This window comes from Danio rerio, chromosome 15 (genome assembly GCF_049306965.1).
Source record: "Danio rerio strain Tuebingen ecotype United States chromosome 15, GRCz12tu, whole genome shotgun sequence".
Taxonomy (NCBI): Eukaryota; Metazoa; Chordata; class Actinopteri; order Cypriniformes; family Danionidae; genus Danio; species Danio rerio.
Window position 1 is genome coordinate 44,468,491 of NC_133190.1, and position 21,510 is coordinate 44,490,000.

The 21,510-nt window shown below is 36.0% G+C and overlaps 1 protein-coding gene across 3 annotated transcripts in view; it reads right to left on the reverse strand.

The window, feature by feature from the left end:
• Positions 1-2,260: 2,260 nt before the first annotated feature.
• Positions 2,261-21,510, reverse strand: part of slc25a36b (solute carrier family 25 member 36b) — a 39,681-nt gene continuing 20,431 nt past the window's right edge. Inside the window, exons 4-8 of one of the 3 annotated variants that reach the window (XR_012391056.1) lie at positions 14,629-14,729; positions 10,117-10,183; positions 8,101-8,390; positions 4,319-5,035; positions 2,261-3,172 (exon numbers count right to left, since the gene is read on the reverse strand). Coding sequence is in view for 1 of the 3 variants with exons in the window: in XM_681507.8 (XP_686599.4) it covers positions 4,842-5,035; positions 8,101-8,390; positions 10,117-10,183; positions 14,629-14,729 (652 nt within the window). In the remaining 2 variants the exon portion in view is untranslated. Of the gene's footprint in view, positions 5,036-8,100; positions 8,391-10,116; positions 10,184-14,628; positions 14,730-21,510 lie in introns of all 3 variants that reach the window. The other 2 variants (XR_011006362.1, XM_681507.8) reach the window with 2 other exon arrangements.

Genomic DNA, 21,510 nt, shown 5'->3' on the forward strand with positions numbered 1-21,510 from the left:
CAGATGTTAAGGGATTCATTTTGGGAGATGCCTCTGAGGTGTGCACGAGCCTATTATTCAGAGAATCTATAATAAGCCAATTTTGTGGCTTTGTTTTGACGAGGTTAACTTTGGAAAAACACGTTCACATGACACATTTGACTGGGGAAAAAATGAGAACATGATCATGTCTCTGGGACCGGGGGCGCCATTCCAAAGCCCCCTAATATTTTCTACCCGCCTATATCATTTTTACCTACACAATCAAATTCAAAACTGCCCAATCTGGCAACACTGATATAAGCGAGTAATGCAAAGGCGCACGCAAATAAGAGGCGCAGCATGAATAAAAAATAAAATAGACCCACAACTTTATGATTTTTCTATGTACCTCTCACCTATGTAATCGACAAAATGTTAATGCTTAAATTAGGGAGGGGTCTTAATGTAGAATGAGTGCTGGATAAGAAAAATCCAAAGTGCAGAAACAGAAATTAATTCACGTTTGAGCTGTATAATTTTCACCTAATATAAAATGTTCTTACAGTTTAAAGTTTTTTAAACTTACAGTTCTTAAAGTTTTACTCTTTTTCTACAATTTATTTAGGCCTAATTTCAGACATAAATATGCAAAATAACAAAAATATTTTAAAAAATAACCTGAAAACGACTATATGAGGGAAGTTCTGTAAACATATTTTGTGGGAGGGGATATTTAGTAAATAATCACTCTACAATGTTCTAAGAAGGTTATTCAATAGAATAATCATGAGAAACGTTTGGTTTAGGTTTTAAAAAGACTACTTTTTAAAATAATAATCACACTGCAACATTTGTGGTAAATTATTTTAATAATTTGTTGCAAACAATAAAATCTAAAAGTTCACCCTTTTAAAATAACAACATCCTTGGTGTGTAACTGAGGTATTGAACAACATTTTAGTCATACACACAGGCTTTTGGAACTGTTACTTACTCGTTCAGGCAAGTGATGCAGTGTCCAGATAAAGCAGGCTCCATCTGTTCCAAAATTTTTTTATTTTTATTTTATTTTTAGTCCAGGACCAATTATTGGACCTTTAGGACTGGTGCTGCAGAGTTTAGCTCCAACTTGCCTCAACATCCTAGCCTGGAGGTTTCTGGTGTGCATAGTAACAGCTTGATAAGCTCGCTCAGGAGTTTGCCATTGGGGTTGGAGCTAAACTCTGCAGGATACCGGCAATGGCGGTTCTAGACCAGAGCAGGGGGGGCACACTTTAACATATATGACAAACTACTTAATCATTTTTTGTGCATCCCTCAACAGTCTTCATAAACAAGCTAATTAAATAAATTAAACTCAAAATAATCTTCCATGTTAATTTATTTGACAAGTATGACCTACTACTTTTGCAGAGATTGCGCATTCAATAGACACTTTACTATCCCATGAGGCAACAGGAGAGGATATGTGAATATAAGTGATGCTAAGTTCAATTCCCAGCTTGAGGACCTTTGCCAATCCTGTTGGACAAACACAGATACAGTTGATGTCAGAATTATTAGCCCCCTGATTAATTATTAGCCCCCAATTTCTGTTTAACGGGGAGATTTTTTTCAACACATTTCTTTACATAATAGTTTTAATAACTCACCTCTAATAACTTATTTATTTTATCTTTGTCATGATGACAGTGAATGATATTTGATTAGATATTTTTCAAGACACTTTTATTCAGCTTAAAGTGACATTTAAAGGCTTAACTAGGTTAATTAGGTCAACTAGGCAGGTTAGGGTAATTAGGCTATTGTATAATAATGGTTTGTTCTGTAGACTATTGATAAAATATAGAGCTTAAATGGGGTAATAATTTTGACCTTAAAATGGTGTTTAAAAATTCAAAACTGCTTTTATTCTAGCCGAAATAAAACAAATAAGACTTTCTCCAGAAGAAAAAATATTATCAGACATGCTGTGAAAATTTCCTTGTTCTGTTACACATCATTTAGGAAATATTTAAAAAAAGTAATAAGAAATAAAGAAATAAAAATTCAAAGTAATTCTGACTTCAACTGTACATTACGAACAATTTAGCTTAGGTCTGGACTGTGCGGGAAACCGGAGCACTCGGAGGAAACCCACGTCAACACAGGGAGAGCATGCAAACTTCACACAGAAATGCCAACTGACCCAGCCGAAGCTCGAACCAGCGACTTTCTTGTCATGAGTCGGCAGCGCTATCCACTGCTGGGTAAACTGGAAGTCAGCAGCAATGTGAATAACAATATGTACAAGTTATTGTTTTCTTATTTGCATTTATTTTTCCATACGCCTGATGAATATTAAAGTCATATTCACCCTTCACACCAAACTGACGGTAAACAAAACAACCAAACATTAATGAAGAATTACACTGATGAAAGAACTACACACTGGTCTCTTGAACAAATGAAAAGGCATGAAGAGAGAGAGAGAAAGAGAGACAGACAGACAGACAGAGAGAGAGAGAGAGAGAGAGAGAGAGAGAGAGAGAGAGAAAGAGAGAGAGAAAGAGAGAGAGAGAGAAACAGAAAACATCAACTTTGACAACTGGACAACATTAACAGTTTCACATTATGTCTGCATATTCATATGTCTGCACCGCAAAAATATTTGCTGGAGTATTTGTCTAAACACCTTACAGCAAGAGCAATTCACTTAAAATTGAGAACGAAACCATACAAAATGAAGCCATTTCCAGTAAATATATGCTGAATTACGCTCATTTTTATTCTTTGTTTTGGTATTTTCTTTTTTTTTTTATTAAATATCAGTATTTTGTAATAAAAGCTTCATAATAATAATATTAATAATACTGATGATAATTTAAATTCATGACATATTCTCTGAAAATATCCAAATATTTCTCATTTAAGTTCTCATTCAAAGTACATCCATGTATGCATTTTTGCTGCAAGTATTTCCTAAGCCAGTTAGCAAAGCAGCTAAACTCTCAAACTACCACAAATCACCGTTATTTACTTAAATGAACAGATATTTTGTGCTCTGAGTGTTTGCTTGGATCGACAACATGTCCACAAAACAATTGTGTTACACTGCAACGGCTTTTTTAGTATAATACTCTCAATTATTTCATTTTAATTAGTAATTTTGTCATCAATTAAACTACAGGGTGGGCCATTTATATGGATACACCTTAATAAAATGGGAATGGTTGGTGATATTAACGTCCTGATTGTGGCACATTAGTATATGTGAGGGAGCAAACTTTTCAAGATGGGTGGTGACCATGGTGGCCATTTTGAAGTCGGCCATCTTGGATGCAACTTTTATTTTTTTTCAATAGGAAGAGGGTCATGTGACACATCAAACTTATAGGGAATTTCACAGGAAAAGCAATGGTGTGCTTGGTTTTAACGTAACTTTATTATTTCATGAGTTATTTACAAGTTTCTGACCACTTATAAAATGTGTTCAATGTGCTGCCTATTGTGTTGGACTGTGATGAGTAGGAGAAGAGAGTTGCACTGACACTGACAGCAACACCACAGGAGAAATGCCAGAACAGGCTTTCAGTATCCGTAGTTTTAGGTGCTGCACATCTTGTATCTTCACACCATAGACGATTGCCTTCAGATGACGCCAAAGATAAAAGTCTAAGGGGGTCAGACTGTGAGACCATTCAACTGGCCCACGATAACCAATCCACTTTTCAGTTCATCTAGGAATGCTCGGACCTGACACCTATAATGTGTTGGTGCACCATCTTGCTGGAAAAACTCAGGGAAAGTGCCAGCTTCAGTGCATAGAGGGAAACACATCATCATGTAGCAATTTCAAATATCCAGCCTTAAGGTTTCCATTGATGAAGAATGGCCCCACTATCTGTGCTGTCTATGGTGTGAAGATACAAGATGTGCAGCACCTGAAACTACGCATACTGATAGTCTGTGCTGGCATTTCTCCTGCGGTGTTGCTATCAGTGTGTGAAGAGTGGGAAAAGTAGGTTGCATAGACAATCCAACACAATGGGCAGCACATTAAACACATTTTATAAGTGGTCAGAAACTTGTAAATAACTCATGAAGGAATAAAGTTACATTAAAACCAAGCACACCATTGCTTTTCTCGTGAAATTCCCAATAAGTTTGATGTGTCACATGACCCTCTTCCTATTGAAAAAAACAAAAGTTGCATCCAAGATGGCCGACTTCAAAATGGCCACCATGGTCACCACCCATCTTGAAAAGTTTGCCCCCTTACATATACTAATGTGCCGCAAACAGGACGTTAATATCACCAACCATTCCCAATTTCATTAAGGTTTATCCATATAAATGGCCCACCCTGTAGTTTAATGATTTCTTTGTGCGTCAACAATAAGTGTGAGCTAAATTCAAAAACAAAACACAAACACATAAAAGACTAACACACACACACACAGTCTTTCATACAGTGTCAAAACACGCTCTTTTTGCATATATGTGTGGACATGCACCTATGTAGGATGTTTTTGCATTGATATTGCGTGGTGTAAGTGCAACCAAACCGACCGTTTCCAGATAAAAACAGAGCCTCGGTGTAAATCGTCTCCCGTTTGTCTCCATCTCAGAGTTGGAGACAAATCCTGTGAAGCTTTTGATGGTCATCACAAAACCCTCGATGACCTGCCAACACAACAACTGCTTCTCTGACAGAAATAAATCCACATTCAGCTCTAGAAGTGCTGTTAGAATTTCATCTCTACCCAGACAAAAAAATGGAAGGAAAAGTAAGAAATAACGACGTTTCTTTCTTGGCGCCAACTTATTTTTAGTCTTTAAGCGTTTCTTTAAACATTTTCCTCCCACACACACTAAAACTGCGAAGGTTTGGTCCAGGATCAGCCGTCCAGCAGGTAGACTACAAACTCATACGTGCACATCATGATAGCCGTGTTGGGGATCTGTCTGACCAGGTGTGTGGTGAGTCCTCGGTATAGAGCTCGATAGCTTTCCTCTTGGATCACCAGGTTGAGGCTCTGGAAGAACGAGCGGTATTTGGTGCCTTCTTCTCTCAGACGTGTACGGATGACCTCTGCAGAGCCAAACAGAAAAACAGGATTAGTTTAGTTTATTTAATTTGTGGAGCACTTTTAAAACAGCTAGGGCTGACCAACGTGATGTACATAAAATGCAAATACAGTTGAAGTTAGAATTATTAGCCCCCCTGTATATTTTTCCCTCAATTTCTGTTTAACGGAGAGATTTTTTTCAACACATTTAATTTCTAATTAAATTAAGTTCTAATACCTAATTTTTTTTATCTTTGCCATGATGACAGTACATAATATCTGACTATTTTTGTGACACTTAAAGCGACATTTAAAGACTTAACTAGGTTAATTAGGCAAGTTAGGGTATTTAGGCAGGTCATTATGCAATTATTGTTTGCTCTGTAGACAAATTGAAAACATAATAATGCTTAAGATGAGATCTGAGTTTCAACAGTCATGTCAAAGCAGTTAGTAAATCAGCATACTATCATCTCAAAAACATTGCAAGAATTAGATGCTTTGTTTCCAGTGAGGATGTAGAGAAACTTGTTCATGCTTTTATCAGCAGCAGGGTGGATTACTGTAACGTAATGCCTCCTTACAGGCCTTACCAAAAAGACAGTCAGACAGTTGCAGCTCAACCAGAATGCTGCGGTCAGGATTCTGACCGGAACCAGGAAAGCGAAGCACATCACACCTGTCCTCAGATCTCTACACTGGCTCCCAGTTACATTCAGAATAGATTTTAAAGTATTATTACTGGTCTATAAATCACTAAATGGCCTAGGGCCTCAATACATTACAGATATGCTCACTGAATACAAACCCAACAGATACCTCAGATCTTTAGGATCAAGTAAATTAGAAAATCCAAGAGTTCAGCGCAGAGTGAATCAGCTTTCTGCAACTACGCCCCTCGCTGCTGGAATCAGCTTCCAGAAATAATCAGATGTGCTCCAACATTAGGCACATTTAAATCGAGACTGAAAACACATCTGTTTAGCTGTGCCTTTACTGAATGAGCACTGTGCTGCGTCCGACAGATCACACTATTATATTTTTCTCTTCTCTTTTACTGTTTTATAACTTGTTTTAACACATTTAATCTGTTTTTATTCATTTTTATTAATTGTTTTAAGTTTTCTTATACTTGTCTCTTTTATTTTATTCCTTTATGGGTAACAAAATACCTATACTTGTCCCTTTTTATTCTTATTGTTAATGCAAAACACTTTTAATTGCCACTTGAATTGCCGTGAGTGAGATAATCAGGGACACCTGGACACGTCACCTGCCTTAAGTCTCACGAAGGAGCCCTGGAAGCTAAAAGAAAGGTAGACGACCTCCGTGAAGTTGGCACCTCCAAAAAACAAATAATTCCCAAAACTCGGCTATTCCTTTGTGCTACATTTGTGCCGCAGAAAGAACGTTTGTGCTGGTTTGGGGTCTGGGATATTAAGCTTCTTTTTTTTTTTTGATTGTGTGACGTCACTTTCAATTGTGAGTGAGATAATCAGGGACAGATAATACCGGTCTGTTTTTTGGCCGCGAGGGCCGGTGTCCCTAACTCCAGACTCTGTTGCTCTCAGTAGTCAAACCTTTTTCATTCATTTATTTATTTATTTGACCACAACCTCACTCTTTTTATTAATTATTTTGCAGCTCCGCTCTTTTTATCCATTTTCTCGCAGCCTCGTGAGCAAGATGCAGCCTGCAGGTTAATGTTGATGTAACTCAGATGAGGTACTACACTGAGAAAAGCTGTTGTGGTCCAGTGGTCAGCACGTTGCGTTACAACACCGTCAACCTCATACGAGTAATTTATTATAATTTTTTTTCATTTTTATTGTTAAGACATATAAAACTGTTAGGATTGTTGAACATTTGAAGTTCTAAAGCAGCTGTTTTCTTGAAAAAGACGTGATAGGGCCATGAGAAACTGATTTGGAAATGACCTTATTTTAATATAGTCAGTCGTGAACTGAGGTGGGCCGGTCTGAGGCTTGAAACTCCAGGGCTGAAAAGGAGTCCCACTCCGGCCCTGATCAGGGACATATCTGTTTAATGTTTAAGACTTTACATAACCCGACCTTACCATTAAATCAGTTTATAAATATTAGAACGACTGCTCACCGAACTACTAGAGGAGGTGACAGAGGGGACTGCATTATTCCTCTCAAAAAAAGCAAATTCAGTCAATCTGTATTTTCAGTGAGAGCTGCTAGGGAATGGAACTCCATCCCACCAACAATTAGAAGATCATGCACTTTTCGTTCTTTTCAGTCTCATGTTAGAAATTGGTTATTGACAAATCAGCATTGTCAGCATTAGTACTGTATTCTTGACACATTTGTACTGTTGTCTTTAGCTTTTTGTCCTCTGCTCCCATCAGTCTGTTTTTTTTTTCTTTCTTTTCTTTTTTTCTTTTCTTTACTTTTTTAACTGTATTTCTTATGAAAGTGTATTTAATGTTTAATGTTGTGCTTCTATTTTAGGTGTGACTTTTTAACATTCTGTAAAGGGTCTACGGATGAAAAATAGCCATTCTTGGCTAATTCTGACACATTTTACAGTAATGTTTATTAATGTGCATTGACCCTGAAAACAAATAAACTAAACTAAACTAAACTAAATCTGGATGCGTTACCTGATTCGAGTCTCACAGAGGAAACCTGGAAGCTAAAAGGAGGAGAGACGCCAGTGCAGGAAGAGAGACGACTGGGCCCTGACATAGCTTTACTTTCACTTTCAGTTTGATGGCAGTTTCTGTGAGGAGCTGCTGTCTGTTTGTCTTATTTGCTCATTAAAAATTATATAAAAGTTTGTCGGTTCTCCGCCTCCTTCTTACCGATGTCTAGCTGGCCATCGAACTTATTTACTTACTAATATCTATTTTCTCTTTATTAATATCTCGCTCTGTATTTATAATCTAAACATGTTTCTATGTTCTCAGTGCAATTTTGACCCACTGTGACTCAAATGTACAAATATTACAGCAAATATTACAACAACTACAAGCGCATGTCTTTAGTGCATCTTCGTGATTAAAAAATACCTCAATTCTGAAGGTAAATTACTGTGGTTAACATCCTTTTTCAATGCTCACCGTGTGGATAGGCTATGCAGGTGGCGCAGGTTTTCGATGTAGCGGCTGCCAACATCATGCCGACAAAGTCAGATGCGCTCTTGGCTCTGTCCTCGTCCTCGTTCATGTGCGTCGCTGCTTTGGCCTCTGAAAGACGCCGTTTGATGCTTTCATAAATCACAAAGTGAATCACAGTCTCTGAGATGCCTGCATATGATGCCGACATGCCACGGTAAAACCCGCGGACACCATCAGTTTGATACACACGCCGCACACACTCGAAAGCATTCATACGGCGCTCCCCCCGGCTCCTGCGCAACAAAACAAATCGAATTCAACATTTAGATTGAGGTCAGGAATAATGAGCATGAAAGACATGTTAAAAGTATCACTGAGTATTCTTACATGGACATTAATAATCAGTAGAGCTGTGAACCTACACTGGTCTCACAGTTCGGTTACGATTCTCATGCCATCGATTCAGTTCAATTTGATATCTCGGTGCATTGACGGTGCTTTTCATACACAGTGTTATATTTTCTTCACAGCAGAATTCTTGTATTAAAATGTATGAAAATATTTATATTTATATACTATTTGTATTGCAATTTTGTCATTCAATACAAACAGTCAGATATATAAACTGTACCTTTAAACAACATGAGCATATATAACAATTAATATAAACAAGTATAAATATCCCGCTCGCTTTCTGATCCTTGTCTAGTTCTCTTACACCTCTTTGATTGGTCAGACCTTAAAAAAAAAAAAAAAAAAAAAAAAAACGACTGCGATTGGCTCTTGCGCGCTGCGCTTTTTACAGATGAGTGATACTGATAAGCGCCAGCCGGCAGCAGCGATCAGCTTATCCATGATAGACGCTGTGGAGAAAACTCTGCAGGCACGCGCTCGTGTCTGTATCCAGAAGTATTGCTGTAAAACAGCCGAGAGAAGTCATGCCAGCAGATCAAATGGGCCCACAGTGAGTGTGTGTGTGTAAGAGAGAGAGAGAGAGAGAGAGAGAGAGAGAGAGAGAGAGAGAGAGAGAGAGAGAGAGAAATGGAGTACTTTCATTCTAAATTGCAGTGAAATAGGGGCTTCTGCTGTAAATGTAAGTGAAAGACTAATTCAGCAAACATGCACGCAGTCAAATTGTGCACAGTTTCTGAGATTTAAGGAGTTGGAAATGCTCGCCTCCCTCGCTATTGTGCATATGAGATAAATGATGTCAGTACATAATAACCGGTTATGATTATTACTGAACCGATACCAAATTGAACGCATATGAATCGCGGTGCACTGAAGAAACAATACATTTTGACACCCCAAATAATTTTAATACGATTCAGACATAATTAAGAGTCTACCATGTAAACAGCAATTTTTGATTACCTTAATCTGACTAAAGTCAAACACGAACTAAACAGAAATTGAATTAAGACATGAAATGCTCCTGAATGAAAGTGAAAGTGCCAAACTGCAGTTAAAATCGACAAATTAAAAATGAAACACCTGAAATTACATGAAAGTCCAGAGGAAACGTGGATAGTGTTGTTATGTAACGACGTTAATCGAATTATGAGCTATAAACGGTCGTGCTCAACTGAGGCTGGTTTCTCTCGAGGTTTTTATCTTTCACTTTCACCAATTTGAGAAGTTTTTTTACTCGCGACTGCCTTTCATGGTTTGAACTTGTGGAGCTGCGCATGAATGGATTTGCACTTCAGTGTTTGCACTTTCAGCAGTGAAAATTAAACCACACTGAACTGAACTAAATGGAACTTAAACTCTGAAAACTGAATTTACTATAATCTTCTATGTGAAGCTGCTTTGACACAATCTACATTGTAAAAGCGCTATACAAATAAAGGTGAAATAAATTGAAAGGAACATTCACAAAGCAACTCATCATATTATTGTCTTATTCAGATTAAGACAAATAATTTGATTACTGATGTCCATGTAAACGTAATCATGGCTGACTCAGGATCAGTTATTAGGGGAATCAGGGAGAATATTTGTTGGTATTTACTATACCTGGCATCCAATTGCAGACGCGTCTTTATCAACCAAATCGGGTTGGTTGCTGTTATGGCTGTAAATCCTGATCGGAGGAGAAGAGAATGAGATTAAAACAGTCACACACATATGGATATTTGCACTGTACTACAAAAATGGTTTTCTTGGAGTTTTTGTTCTAGTATAAATATCGAAATATTCTTAATAAAAGAAGCTTTTTCTAGCTTTTTGCTCTGGTTTAAAGTTAAATTATCAGCTTTAAATTCAAATTCAAGAAATATTTCTAATTATTAAGAGGTTGAAAGAACTACCCCCCACTGACAAAGGTACAGAATTTGCCATTAGACCAGAATTTTTGCCACTATATTCTATTTGACCTATTTTGACTGCTGTGTCATCATAAATTGTAGAAGTAACACAATAAAGGTTTTAAGAAAATGCATAGTTTATTATATTGACCGACTGTTGTTAAAAAAAATAATAAAAAATTTTACAAGTAGCCTAACTTTTATTTTAAATCTTGAACCTTATTCTTGAGAGAGAAAAAAAAAAACAATAAAAAAGTCTGAAGCACCAAAAGCAGCCTATTAAAGTTTTATTTAATACTAATTAGGCTGTGTATAAAAATCCAAAATCAATTTAAAAGTTTTCAGGGGTAGCCTAAATAATGTGTCGGTGCTTTTTGTGTAAGGAATTCATCAGAATAAACATCAAAATCAGTTCAAAAAAATAATAAAAAGCATTGGTTACCCTGATGAAGTCAAATGTTATCAAAACGTGTAGGCACAGTTTAAAGAAATAGCCATGTCAGTAAAGGCTTTTTAATATTTTTTCCACATTTTTCGAGTGCCTTAGACTGACTTTCTGTTTATACTAATTAGGCTGTTGTTGTTGGATGAATGTTCAAGAGAGGCTAGAAGAAAATTGTGAAGCTTTTTTATATTTGTTGATTATAAATCTTTAGGGAATATTTACATTTAAAGGTACATCGAAAATGGAGGATACAACAAGCTAATCCAACTAAAAATTGTGCTTTAAATGTCACTTATTGGAGTATTTAAACATCATAATTAAATAGAAAATGAGGTGAATAACTGCAAAAAAAGGTCCACATTTTGAGAAAAAGAACCACCCTTTTCACCAGGCTGGCTGCGGGCCTGCTGATACACTGCAAATAATGCTTTTCTTACTTGGCATTTTGTCAGAATGAAGAAGCCTTTTCTAGACAAGTACAAAATATTTATTTTTAGAATTTTCTAAAAATTCTTTTTAAAAATGAGTCAAAATTAAGTGACTTTTTCACTGAAAACCAGCAAAATAATCTGCCAATGGAGTAAGAAAATCAATCTTGTTTTTGCTTTGAAGCAAGACTTTTTTTTTCCACCACTGTTAGATTATTTTGCTTGTTTTAAACAAAAACTCATTTAGTTTTGACTCATTATTTCTGAAAATATGAAGGCGATGTTTTGTACTGGTTTAAAAATTCTTAAATCCAGAAGCCTTTCGACATTTAGACTAGAAATGATAAAAGACGAAAGTAAGAAAAGCATTTTGCAGAGTATAAGCTGTTTTTTATTGTTAATAAACGTAAAAAGTGATAACATAAGCACTACATAAACAAAGCTTTTTTTTTTTTTAAATGTAATTTTTTTCCAAATAAATGAATAGATCTATTAATAAAACATGCATTAAACCGACCCAACAATACACTTTTTTTAATGATTGATTTCTCATCATTAAAAAGGATTTCCAGACAAATGAATGCTATTTTTAACATGTAATCCTGAAAATCGTGCATTGCATTAACTAAAATGTTCAACTTTGAACAACATGAGTAAATGAAATTTAAAATATACTTTAAACTGTGATAATTTGCATTGATATTGTAATTTTAATGCACCCGTAGTGAGTAGAAGAGACTTAAAAACATCAATATTTCTTATTATATTTAATTGCACAAACATCATAAGACTTTTGAATAATACCATTTCTTAAACCCTATTGATAGCTAGTGTAAAATAATAAATCAATAAATAGTTAAACTAGCATAAATTCTTAATATTACAACTATTATTACAAATGCAATAGGTATTTAAGTATTAAGTTATTCTCTTCAGAGATTTTTAAAATAGGTTATATCTTATATCCGCTTGTAAAGTGGTGACATGTTGGTGACGTATGTAATACTGTTTCCAGGTCCAAGTCGCCACTCATTTGAGTTGAGAAAATATTTGTTTATGATCCCTTTTTATTCATATTACACATTAAATATTTCCCAAATGATGTTTAACAGAGCAAGGAAATTTTCACAGTATGTCTGATAATATTTTTTTCTTCTGGAAAAAGTCTTTTGTTTTATTTAAGCAAGAATAAAAGCAGTTATTAATTGAAAAAAAAAAAAACATTTTTGGGACAAAATTATTAGCCCCTTTAAGCTAATTTTTTTTCGATAATCTACAGAACAAATTACTGTAATACAATAACTTGCCTAATTACCCTAACCTGCCTAGTTAACCTTATTAACCAAGTTAAGCCTTTAAATGTTACTAAGCTGTATAGAAGTATCTTGAAAAATATCAAATCAGTAAAATATTATTTACGGTCATCATGATAAAGAGAAAATAAATCTGTTGTTAGATATAGGTTTTTAAAACTATTATGATTAGAAATGTGCTGAAACATTCTTCCCTCCATTAAACAGAAATTGGGGGAAAAAAATAAACAGGGGCACTAATAATTTAGGGGGGCTAATAATTCTGACTTCAACTGTATATTGTGATCGTGATTTTCGAACGTATTAAAACGCTTTGTAAATGTTTATTATTACCATTTCACGAGTCTCCCCATTCATTTGAATAGATCGCTTGGACCCGGAAGCCGCTTCGCGTGACGTCACACTTAACAAGCGGATATCTGTACTTTTATATTTTTATGAAATTATAAAAGCTTGTTTATCATGTTAGGATAAACATAGTGATGTTTTTTTTATGTTCTTGTTGGGTCTGTTGCAACGTAATTTCGTTCTGCATTACAATTTTATTGTGATGTTTTGAATGACAAAATAAAGGAAACTGAAACTGAAATAACATAATTACTGTAGACAGCAAGCATGTACAGCACAGGTGTCAAACTCAGTTCCAAAAGGGCCGCAGCTCTGCACAGTTTAGTTCCAACCCTAATTAAACACACCTGATCAAACTAATTGAGTCCTTCAGGCTTGTTTGAAACCTACAGGTAAGTGTGTTGGAGCAGGGTTGGAACTAAACTGTGCAGGGCTGCGGCCCTCCAGAAATTGAGTTTGACACCCCTGATGTACAGTAATCATAAAAGGCCTTTTGACTAAAATGATTATTATTAATTGTGATAAAACAGTTTGACAGGCTTGAAATTAAACTTATATATAAATTTGACAATTTTCAATAAAAATCCTAATTAACAATTCAAACCCGCAATCTGTTTTTTTACTACTTTGCACAAGCAGGTCATTTGTTTTGCTTGTACAATGACAGCACAGTTGACATGTTTACAGCACTGAATGTGATGTTTAACGTAGCTCAAGTTTTCAACTGAAAATGCACAATGTGGCTCCCCACGTGACTCAGGTTTCAATTACTAGCTGTCAGTCAAACTGCAGCATATGTTCAGTACACTGAATCCTTCTTGGCAAAATTCCAGATCACAGGTGAGAAGACACCAAAGACACCCACCCACCCGTCTGGCTGAGCATTTACTGAGTGTTTGTGACATTTCATTTACTTTAAGCCCATCAGAGCAGGCAAAACAGGATACAGTGGGATTGCATGTTCACATACATTACTACTGTACACTTAACATATTTTAAAAGTAGTATATTCTGTTTTTTTTTTTTTACAATTTTTAAAATTAAAAATACATGACATATTAATGCATTTTAAAATAAGTGTTTTTTAATTGAATGTAGCTTAAAACATAGTTTAATCCTGTGATTTGAAGCAAATATTTAGCATCATCACCATAGCCTTCAGTGTCATGATCCTTTAGAAATCATAATATGTATATTAAACTTTACATGCGTTTACATTTTACTGATCAATAACAGGTTAACTTGGTCACGGGGAAAAATAATGACATTTTTAATGAAAAACTTTTTTTGTTATTATTAAAAAATAAAATTAAAATTATTTTCATCCAAAAATCATAAAAGCAAAATACATCACATTTGTCTATGAAGCAGCAGAAGGTTTTGAAAAAGATAATTGTGAAAAACTATGAACATTTATAAGAATCATTACTAAAACAATCATGACTTAATTCTAAAAATCAGACTAATAATGCAGAAAAATTCTGCTTCAAATCAAACAAATAAAATTGCATTTTAAACTAAATTCTGTAATATTTTTTATTTATATATTAAAGTAATATTTTACAATTTTACAGTTATTTTATATGTAAATCAAATAAACAATCACCATTTAATTAATCTAAAAACACACAAAATCTTACTGGTCCCAAAATGTTTTCCTTTATATGCATGTATATAAATTAAGTTACCTGCAATCCCAGCAGACGCCATGTGCAAGCCTGTGGAGTCTGGTTCAAACACACAGTTCAGTTTCTCCTTTGCACTGGAATAGGCGGCAAAATAAATGGCCCTGAAAACACAACAGGACACATGTGAGAATAGCTCTTCCCTCCTGATGTAAACACACTGGTCACTTTGGTCAGTAAGGGAGACCTAGCAGCAAGCCAGATAAAGTAAAACTATTTAAGGCACACATTGCACAGTGTGTACAATAACATGTAATGATCTGATTAATATCATCTCCACCAGACTTGTTTAACCAGTTGGGAATAGAAAACCACTTTAGCGGCAAGGAAGTTGTTCATTTGCTAGTCCAAACAGGCAAAAGACCAACTCATATTAGATTAAGGTGGCATAAAATTAAATTAATACTATACGTTTACCTGTTCTCTATCTAAATACAAGAAATGTTGCTTAGAAAAAAGACTTTACAGGTTTATTTCCAATCTAGCAATTGGCTATAATATAATATGCTTGGTTTTGATCAAATTTGGAGTGGTCGTGAATATTAACGAGCTGATCTGTTGCTCGAGCAGCACTTCAGATGTCTCAAAATATTTCAACAAATGTATAAACATCCAAAAAAACACATATTCAGGGGTCTACTATTCAGTGTTTGTATTGTCATTACAAACATATGCAGCATATTTCACAATATACACAATAAACTACCAAAAGACACCTTCAAAAACACCTCATGCCTCTTTGGAGTTGTATGAAATAAATTTATAATCCATATATCCTGCATTTTGCGTTCGGAGTGAAAAAAAAAAAATCACTAGCATTTCAGCTAACAAATACTAATCATATAATACAAAGACTTTTATAAAATTTATTTGAAGACTTTTAACGGCATGACAGAGGTCCAACAAATGGACTTATTGGCGATAATATGATATAATTGATTTTGACCATACTTGCAAAGGTTGTGAATAATAATGAGCTCTGCTCTGATGCTCCAGCAGCACTTCATTGGTCTCAAAATATTCTAACAAATGTATGAACATGCAAAAAAAAAAAAGACTTTTATTCAGCAGTTTATTCAGTGTATGTTGCCTTATTAAAATTCACAATATACACATTAAACTAACAAAAACACCCCATGCCTCTTTAGAGTGCAGGGCTAAACAATAAGGACTGCCTGGTGGCCCGGGACCAGTGTGAAAGACACTCGGGACAGTAGACAGGGTTGCTACTGGCCCCTATCGGCCAGTAACGATGAGCGCGTTATTTTTTTTTTCGGAACCTGGTCACAAGTACAGCGAAAAGATGGTAACATGTCGGCAACATCAAACTATGAGGGTAAAAGAAAACGTCTCTTTCTAAAGTATTGGAAGCATCCAATTACATGTGTACAAAATTAAGAAACTGGATAAGAAAAAAAAAAAGGAAAAAGTTGTCGTCAGTTTGGCAAACCATTTTTATGAAAATAATTTAGAATTGCAATAAAATTCCAGCACACTTTCCATACTGCTCTTTTGTTTGCATAAAAACTTGAATTTTGCTCATTATACTATATTATTATAATGCAAGAGACTTTTATATAATTTATTAGAAGACATAACAGCATAATGCTGCGTTCACACCAGACACGACACGTGCGTCAAGCGCGAGTGATTTACATGTTAAGTCAATGCAAATGCACAAAAAAGACATCCTGCGGCGCGATACGCACGAATGGCGCGGCGCGAATGACGCAATTTGCGCGAATGGCGCAGGGCGAATTGAGCGTTTTGCGCGTTTGACACGCTAAACGAGCGTTTCGCGCGAATCTCTTGATTTCGCGTTAACCAATCAGAAGCTTGCTCTTGTAGGGGCGTGATTGTGATGTAGAACCAGTTGTCGGTGTTCCGAGGGAAATCCTCCAGCCTTCACCGACAACATGGCTCAGTCAGAAGCATCGCTGAAAGCCTCCGTCATCCAGGTTAAGTTTCTGGAGCAGTTTATGAGCTCACAGAGCTGGATGCACCTCTGAAAGCATGTAGTGGACTCAGACACTACCCTAAACGTATCGACGCTGTTATTTAGTCTTCATAAAGCACATGAACACTGTTATTTTCTTCATAAAATCCATGTTAGCCATTTAGCTATGAAGCTAGAGTCTTCGGGCAGACAGAAGCCCTGCCCATCACGTGAATCCGCGTCTGTTCTAGTGAATTTGACATGTGAATTAAGCGGGGTTTGACGCGCAAATGAAGCGAGTAAACTCAAATGTTCAGGATTTATCCGCGCGTTCCGCGTCTGGTGTGAACACAGCATAACAGAGGTAGAGTGAATAAATGCACTCAGTCAGTAATTATGATGGCAACTGGAAAGCTCCTTTACCAAGATGCAATACAAACACAAGAATTATAAAGAATGTACAATCATGCTGAGATGAACATGTAACATTATGTGCGTTACCAACAACCGCAATAATTGTTGCTATAGATATAGAATCGAATCCAACTGCTTACTCTTTTTTTGAAATTGGGTCATGCTTTTAAAAAAAAGAGTCCAACATACAAAGCAAGTATAATACAAATTAAGATAAACTTGAAAGCAAGGGGAAAAACATCATTGTGGTAATCTTACTAGGAAATGCTGTGGCCAATCAAACGCTGCCTGGGGTGTGCATATTAATGATTCAGTGTAGATTGTCAGTCTGTATTTTGTTCTAATCGGGCTATTTGTCACCAGAATTTGACACAGAGGATTTACATGAAAACAATGAAAGCATAGTATTTGAGGGTCATGCCATGGTATGCTATGAACTGAACTTGTTTTTTTTTTTTTCAGCTATGCCTACTAGGTGTATCCAGATTGCCATTTTATGGCACCTTTAATCTAATAAATTTGAGTTTTTAAATCTTGATTACCACACTGGAAAACTAAAGAAGCAAACATATTACCATTTATCTTGCCTCAAGATGACTATTATATAAAAGATTATATGAAACTAATATATAAATAATCAACTTCATTATAGTTAAAGAGGGCTTTTATTCCAGTCAGTGGTTAGATATTTAATCTCAGGCCAACTGGAAACAATCGTTCATTTTCCAAACACAACGACTAAAACAAAGCATCATTTTGTTTTTCAAAAGGGAAAAATGCAATGCTGCCAAATCCTATAATGCAACGTAATTTAACTAGCGACTTTCTGAAACTTTCTTTTTTTCTAAATATACTGCTCACAAGAACAAGATGTTCCTTTAAAGCCCCTTGCCTGTAACCGCAAATGTTTGCACATGAAATGTCCTAAAAGTTGTTAACTGATGCATGGTGACCAGCGGCTGCTCCATCAGAAAAACACTCTCTAAACACTCTTCGCCTTCCTGCCTGCACAGCACACAGGTTTGCATAAGCTGGCCTTTTAGTAGTAGACCCAACATCGCTTAGCACTGATTTATCATGCTTGCTTCATTTGACAAATGCTTTATCCTGGCTGCATTAGTCTAAAACATGTCTATACAGAGCTTTAATCTTGTCCACTCATGTGTTTAATTGCTGTTTAAGCGGTGTTGCTTTTCTCAGAGCTGACTGTGGTTTGCTACACCTTGTCTAAAAGCTGAAATGACCCATTTGGATATCAGTTTATAAACTTTTTAATCCTGTAGGGGCAGAAAATTTAAAGGCCTGGCTTGATGAGCAGACGCTTACAGGGTTAAACGCTAAGGATTTTTTCTACTGGCCCGATTGGACCAGTGGTTCAGATTTTTACTTGCCCTGCTAAAATTTTCACTGGCCCCATAAAAGAAATAAAAAAGTTAGCCACATATATTAAATAATGTGTCACGAAATAATGTCAGGCGGTTCATTCCACTGTGGCGACCCCAGATTAATAAAGGGACAAAACCGAAAAGAAAATGAATGAATGAAAGTAATGCCAGTAATTGTAGAATTTTAATATTTGAAAAATGTTAAAATATTTAGCAGTAAAATATAGCAGTATGGAAAACGTGCAGGTATTTTATTGCAAAACAAAAGGTGGCTGACTTAAAAGTGACGGCAAACTAAGCAATACACGACCTTCATTTTTTTCGTCATGCTGTACCCATTTAAATGTATCCACAAAGTTAGAAACAGACATTTCCTTTAGCCTCATAATTTGATGTTGCGGTCATGTTGCCGTCTAATAAAATTTAGTGACAAGGCAGCACTGCCCCGATCGGGCCAGTAACGATTCTGTCTACTGTCACGAGCATCTCTCACACTGGCCCCGGGCCATCGGGCAGTCCTTATTGTTGAGCCCTGGCTTAACTATCTCCTTTCAATCATTTGTAAGTCACTTTGGATAAAAGCGTCTATAAAATAAATATCTAATGATCTGGGGGGAAAAATTTTGTGCTTTGTGAATATTTTTGTCATATTGTTAAAAATGGAATTTAATTTGTTTTTTATTAAAAACTGTTTATTGCTTCTCAAACCTCTAAGAAAAAAAAAAGATTTTTCTGATGAATCATCTGTTGAGCTGCATCCCAATCATCACAAATACTGCAGAAAACCTATTGAAACCCACATAGACCCAAGATTCTCAAAGAAATCAGTCAAGTTTGGTGAAGAAAAAATCATGGTTTGGGGGTTACATTCAGTATGGGGCATGTGAGAGATCTGCAGAGTGGATGGCAACATCAACAGCCTGAGTTATCAAGACATTTGTGCTGCCCATTACATTACAAACCACAGGAGAGGGACAATTCTTCAGCAGGATACTTCAGCCTCCACATCAAAGTTCCTGGAAGCAAAGAAGGTCAAGGTGCTCCAGGATTGGCCAGCTCATTCACCAGCTATGAACATTATTGAGCATGTCTCGGGTGAAGAAGATGAAGGTGGAGGCATTGAAGATGAGTCTTGATGAACTCTGGAAGTCCTGCAAGAACGCTTTCTTTGCCATTCCAGATGACTATTAATAAGTTATTTGAGTCATTGCAGAGATGTATGGATGCAGTCCTCCAAGCTCATGATGGAGTCAAACACAATATTCATTCTTTCTCCACTGCAGCATGACTTTATATTCTATACTGGTGTGAGGTTTACGAGCCAGGAAGGCTTGTAGTGGGTTCTCAAAGGATATAAAAAAAAAATGAGAAAACCTCAAAATGATGGCACAACTCGCTGATATAACGTGTAAAGTGATGGTTTATTTACAGTGTACGAGAGTGAAACCCAAAAACCCAGCAAAGTAGCAAAACAAACAAAAATAAAAGAACAAATAAACAACAAGCAAAACGATATATGTACAATCACAATAAAAATATATATACCATAATACCATAATAGCACCATAATAGCTCGCTCGCAAGGTGAACTGACCCCGAATTGTTGTTTGGGGCTGCCTTTTAAAGGTGAAGCCCCACCCCCTTAACAAAGACCAACATACCCTAATTAAAAGGTAAGTATAAACATCAGTACATGTTCTCCAGTTTAGTATTTAAAAACCATTAAACCCTACCAGTCACAATTAATCAATGTTAACTAAAATAGATCAAGATATAAAGATATAAACATATAAACATGAACATTTAAACACATAAAGACAAGTATAAACCCATTTCCCCCCCTTCTCTAGAGGACAATAAACGAGTCTGCTTCCGGTTGCTCTGGAGCAATCCACAGTGAACCCGGCACTATTTAGCCAGGCCCTGGGAGGCGCTCTGTTTGACCGGCCGATGGAAGAGCAACCACGAAGACAGATGAAGGAGAAACACGGAAGCCAAACAACCGGTAAAAATTAAACAAATAATAACCGAAAACGCTTAGACGCGGACAAACCAAAAACATTAAACACTCAGACAACATGTGTATATGCGTGTATTTGTGACTATAGCGTGCGTTATGGATGGCGATGAAGAAATGCGTTTGTGGATGCGTTTGTGTGTGTGTGAAAACCAATGTGCTGATGGCGGACGTGTGGACCCGAATCGCCTCATGCTTTTCTGGATAATTTTGGTAAGTGAATAATGTTTGAATGTTGAACACTGTTTGTCAGCCAGGGACAAGTCACCCCATTACAACTGGACATTATTTCTGTTCAGTGACAAGACTTTTGTCAAGGCAAAGTCAGACCTTACTGTCCTAATTAAATCATTAAAACTCAAGGCATGATCATATTTTATTTTGGTAAAATAAGCGTAATCTAGAGGCCTTTGCCTTTTATATAAGCCACTTCTGATACCAAATGATCAACCAGAAGTCACGTTATTATGTGTTGCTCCTAAAACTTCGATAGGTGACACATTTTCTGTCAGGTAGTGTATTTATATTCAGAATCATTCAATGAATCTTTCATTAAACAAAGGTTTGGAACAAGATGATTGTGAATGCATTAAACGATGGCAGATTATAGTTTTTTTTTATGCGAAACGTCCTTTTAAATTAAGAAAGCAGAAACATGAAAATCTGCATTCTGCATGGCTGATACAAACAGAGCATGGCTGTCCTGCAAAATAACCCTAATCTGAACACTTAAAGGGACAGTTCACCCAAAAATGAAAATTCTATCATCCTTCACGGCTCCTCGATTTTTTTCAAACCTGTTTGATTTTCTTTCCTCTGTTTGAACACAAATATGTTAAAGAATGCTTGAAAACAGCCATTGACTTCAATAGTAATTTTGTTTCTACTACTGAATGCCTTTTTCCAAAATACTTCAGTATATCTTGTTTTATGTTAAGAAATTCCTAAACAATTCCAACCGCAGAGTAAATATTAAGTAAATGATCATTTTTTAGTGAACTATCCCTTTAACACAGTTGATCATTCTGTGTGTTTACTCCAAGCACTGTAAATTTGTAGCTTTACCGGTTGAGTAGGGATTGCATCAGAATGACTCTGGCTTTTTTTTTTTCATGAAGCTAAGATCAAGACAC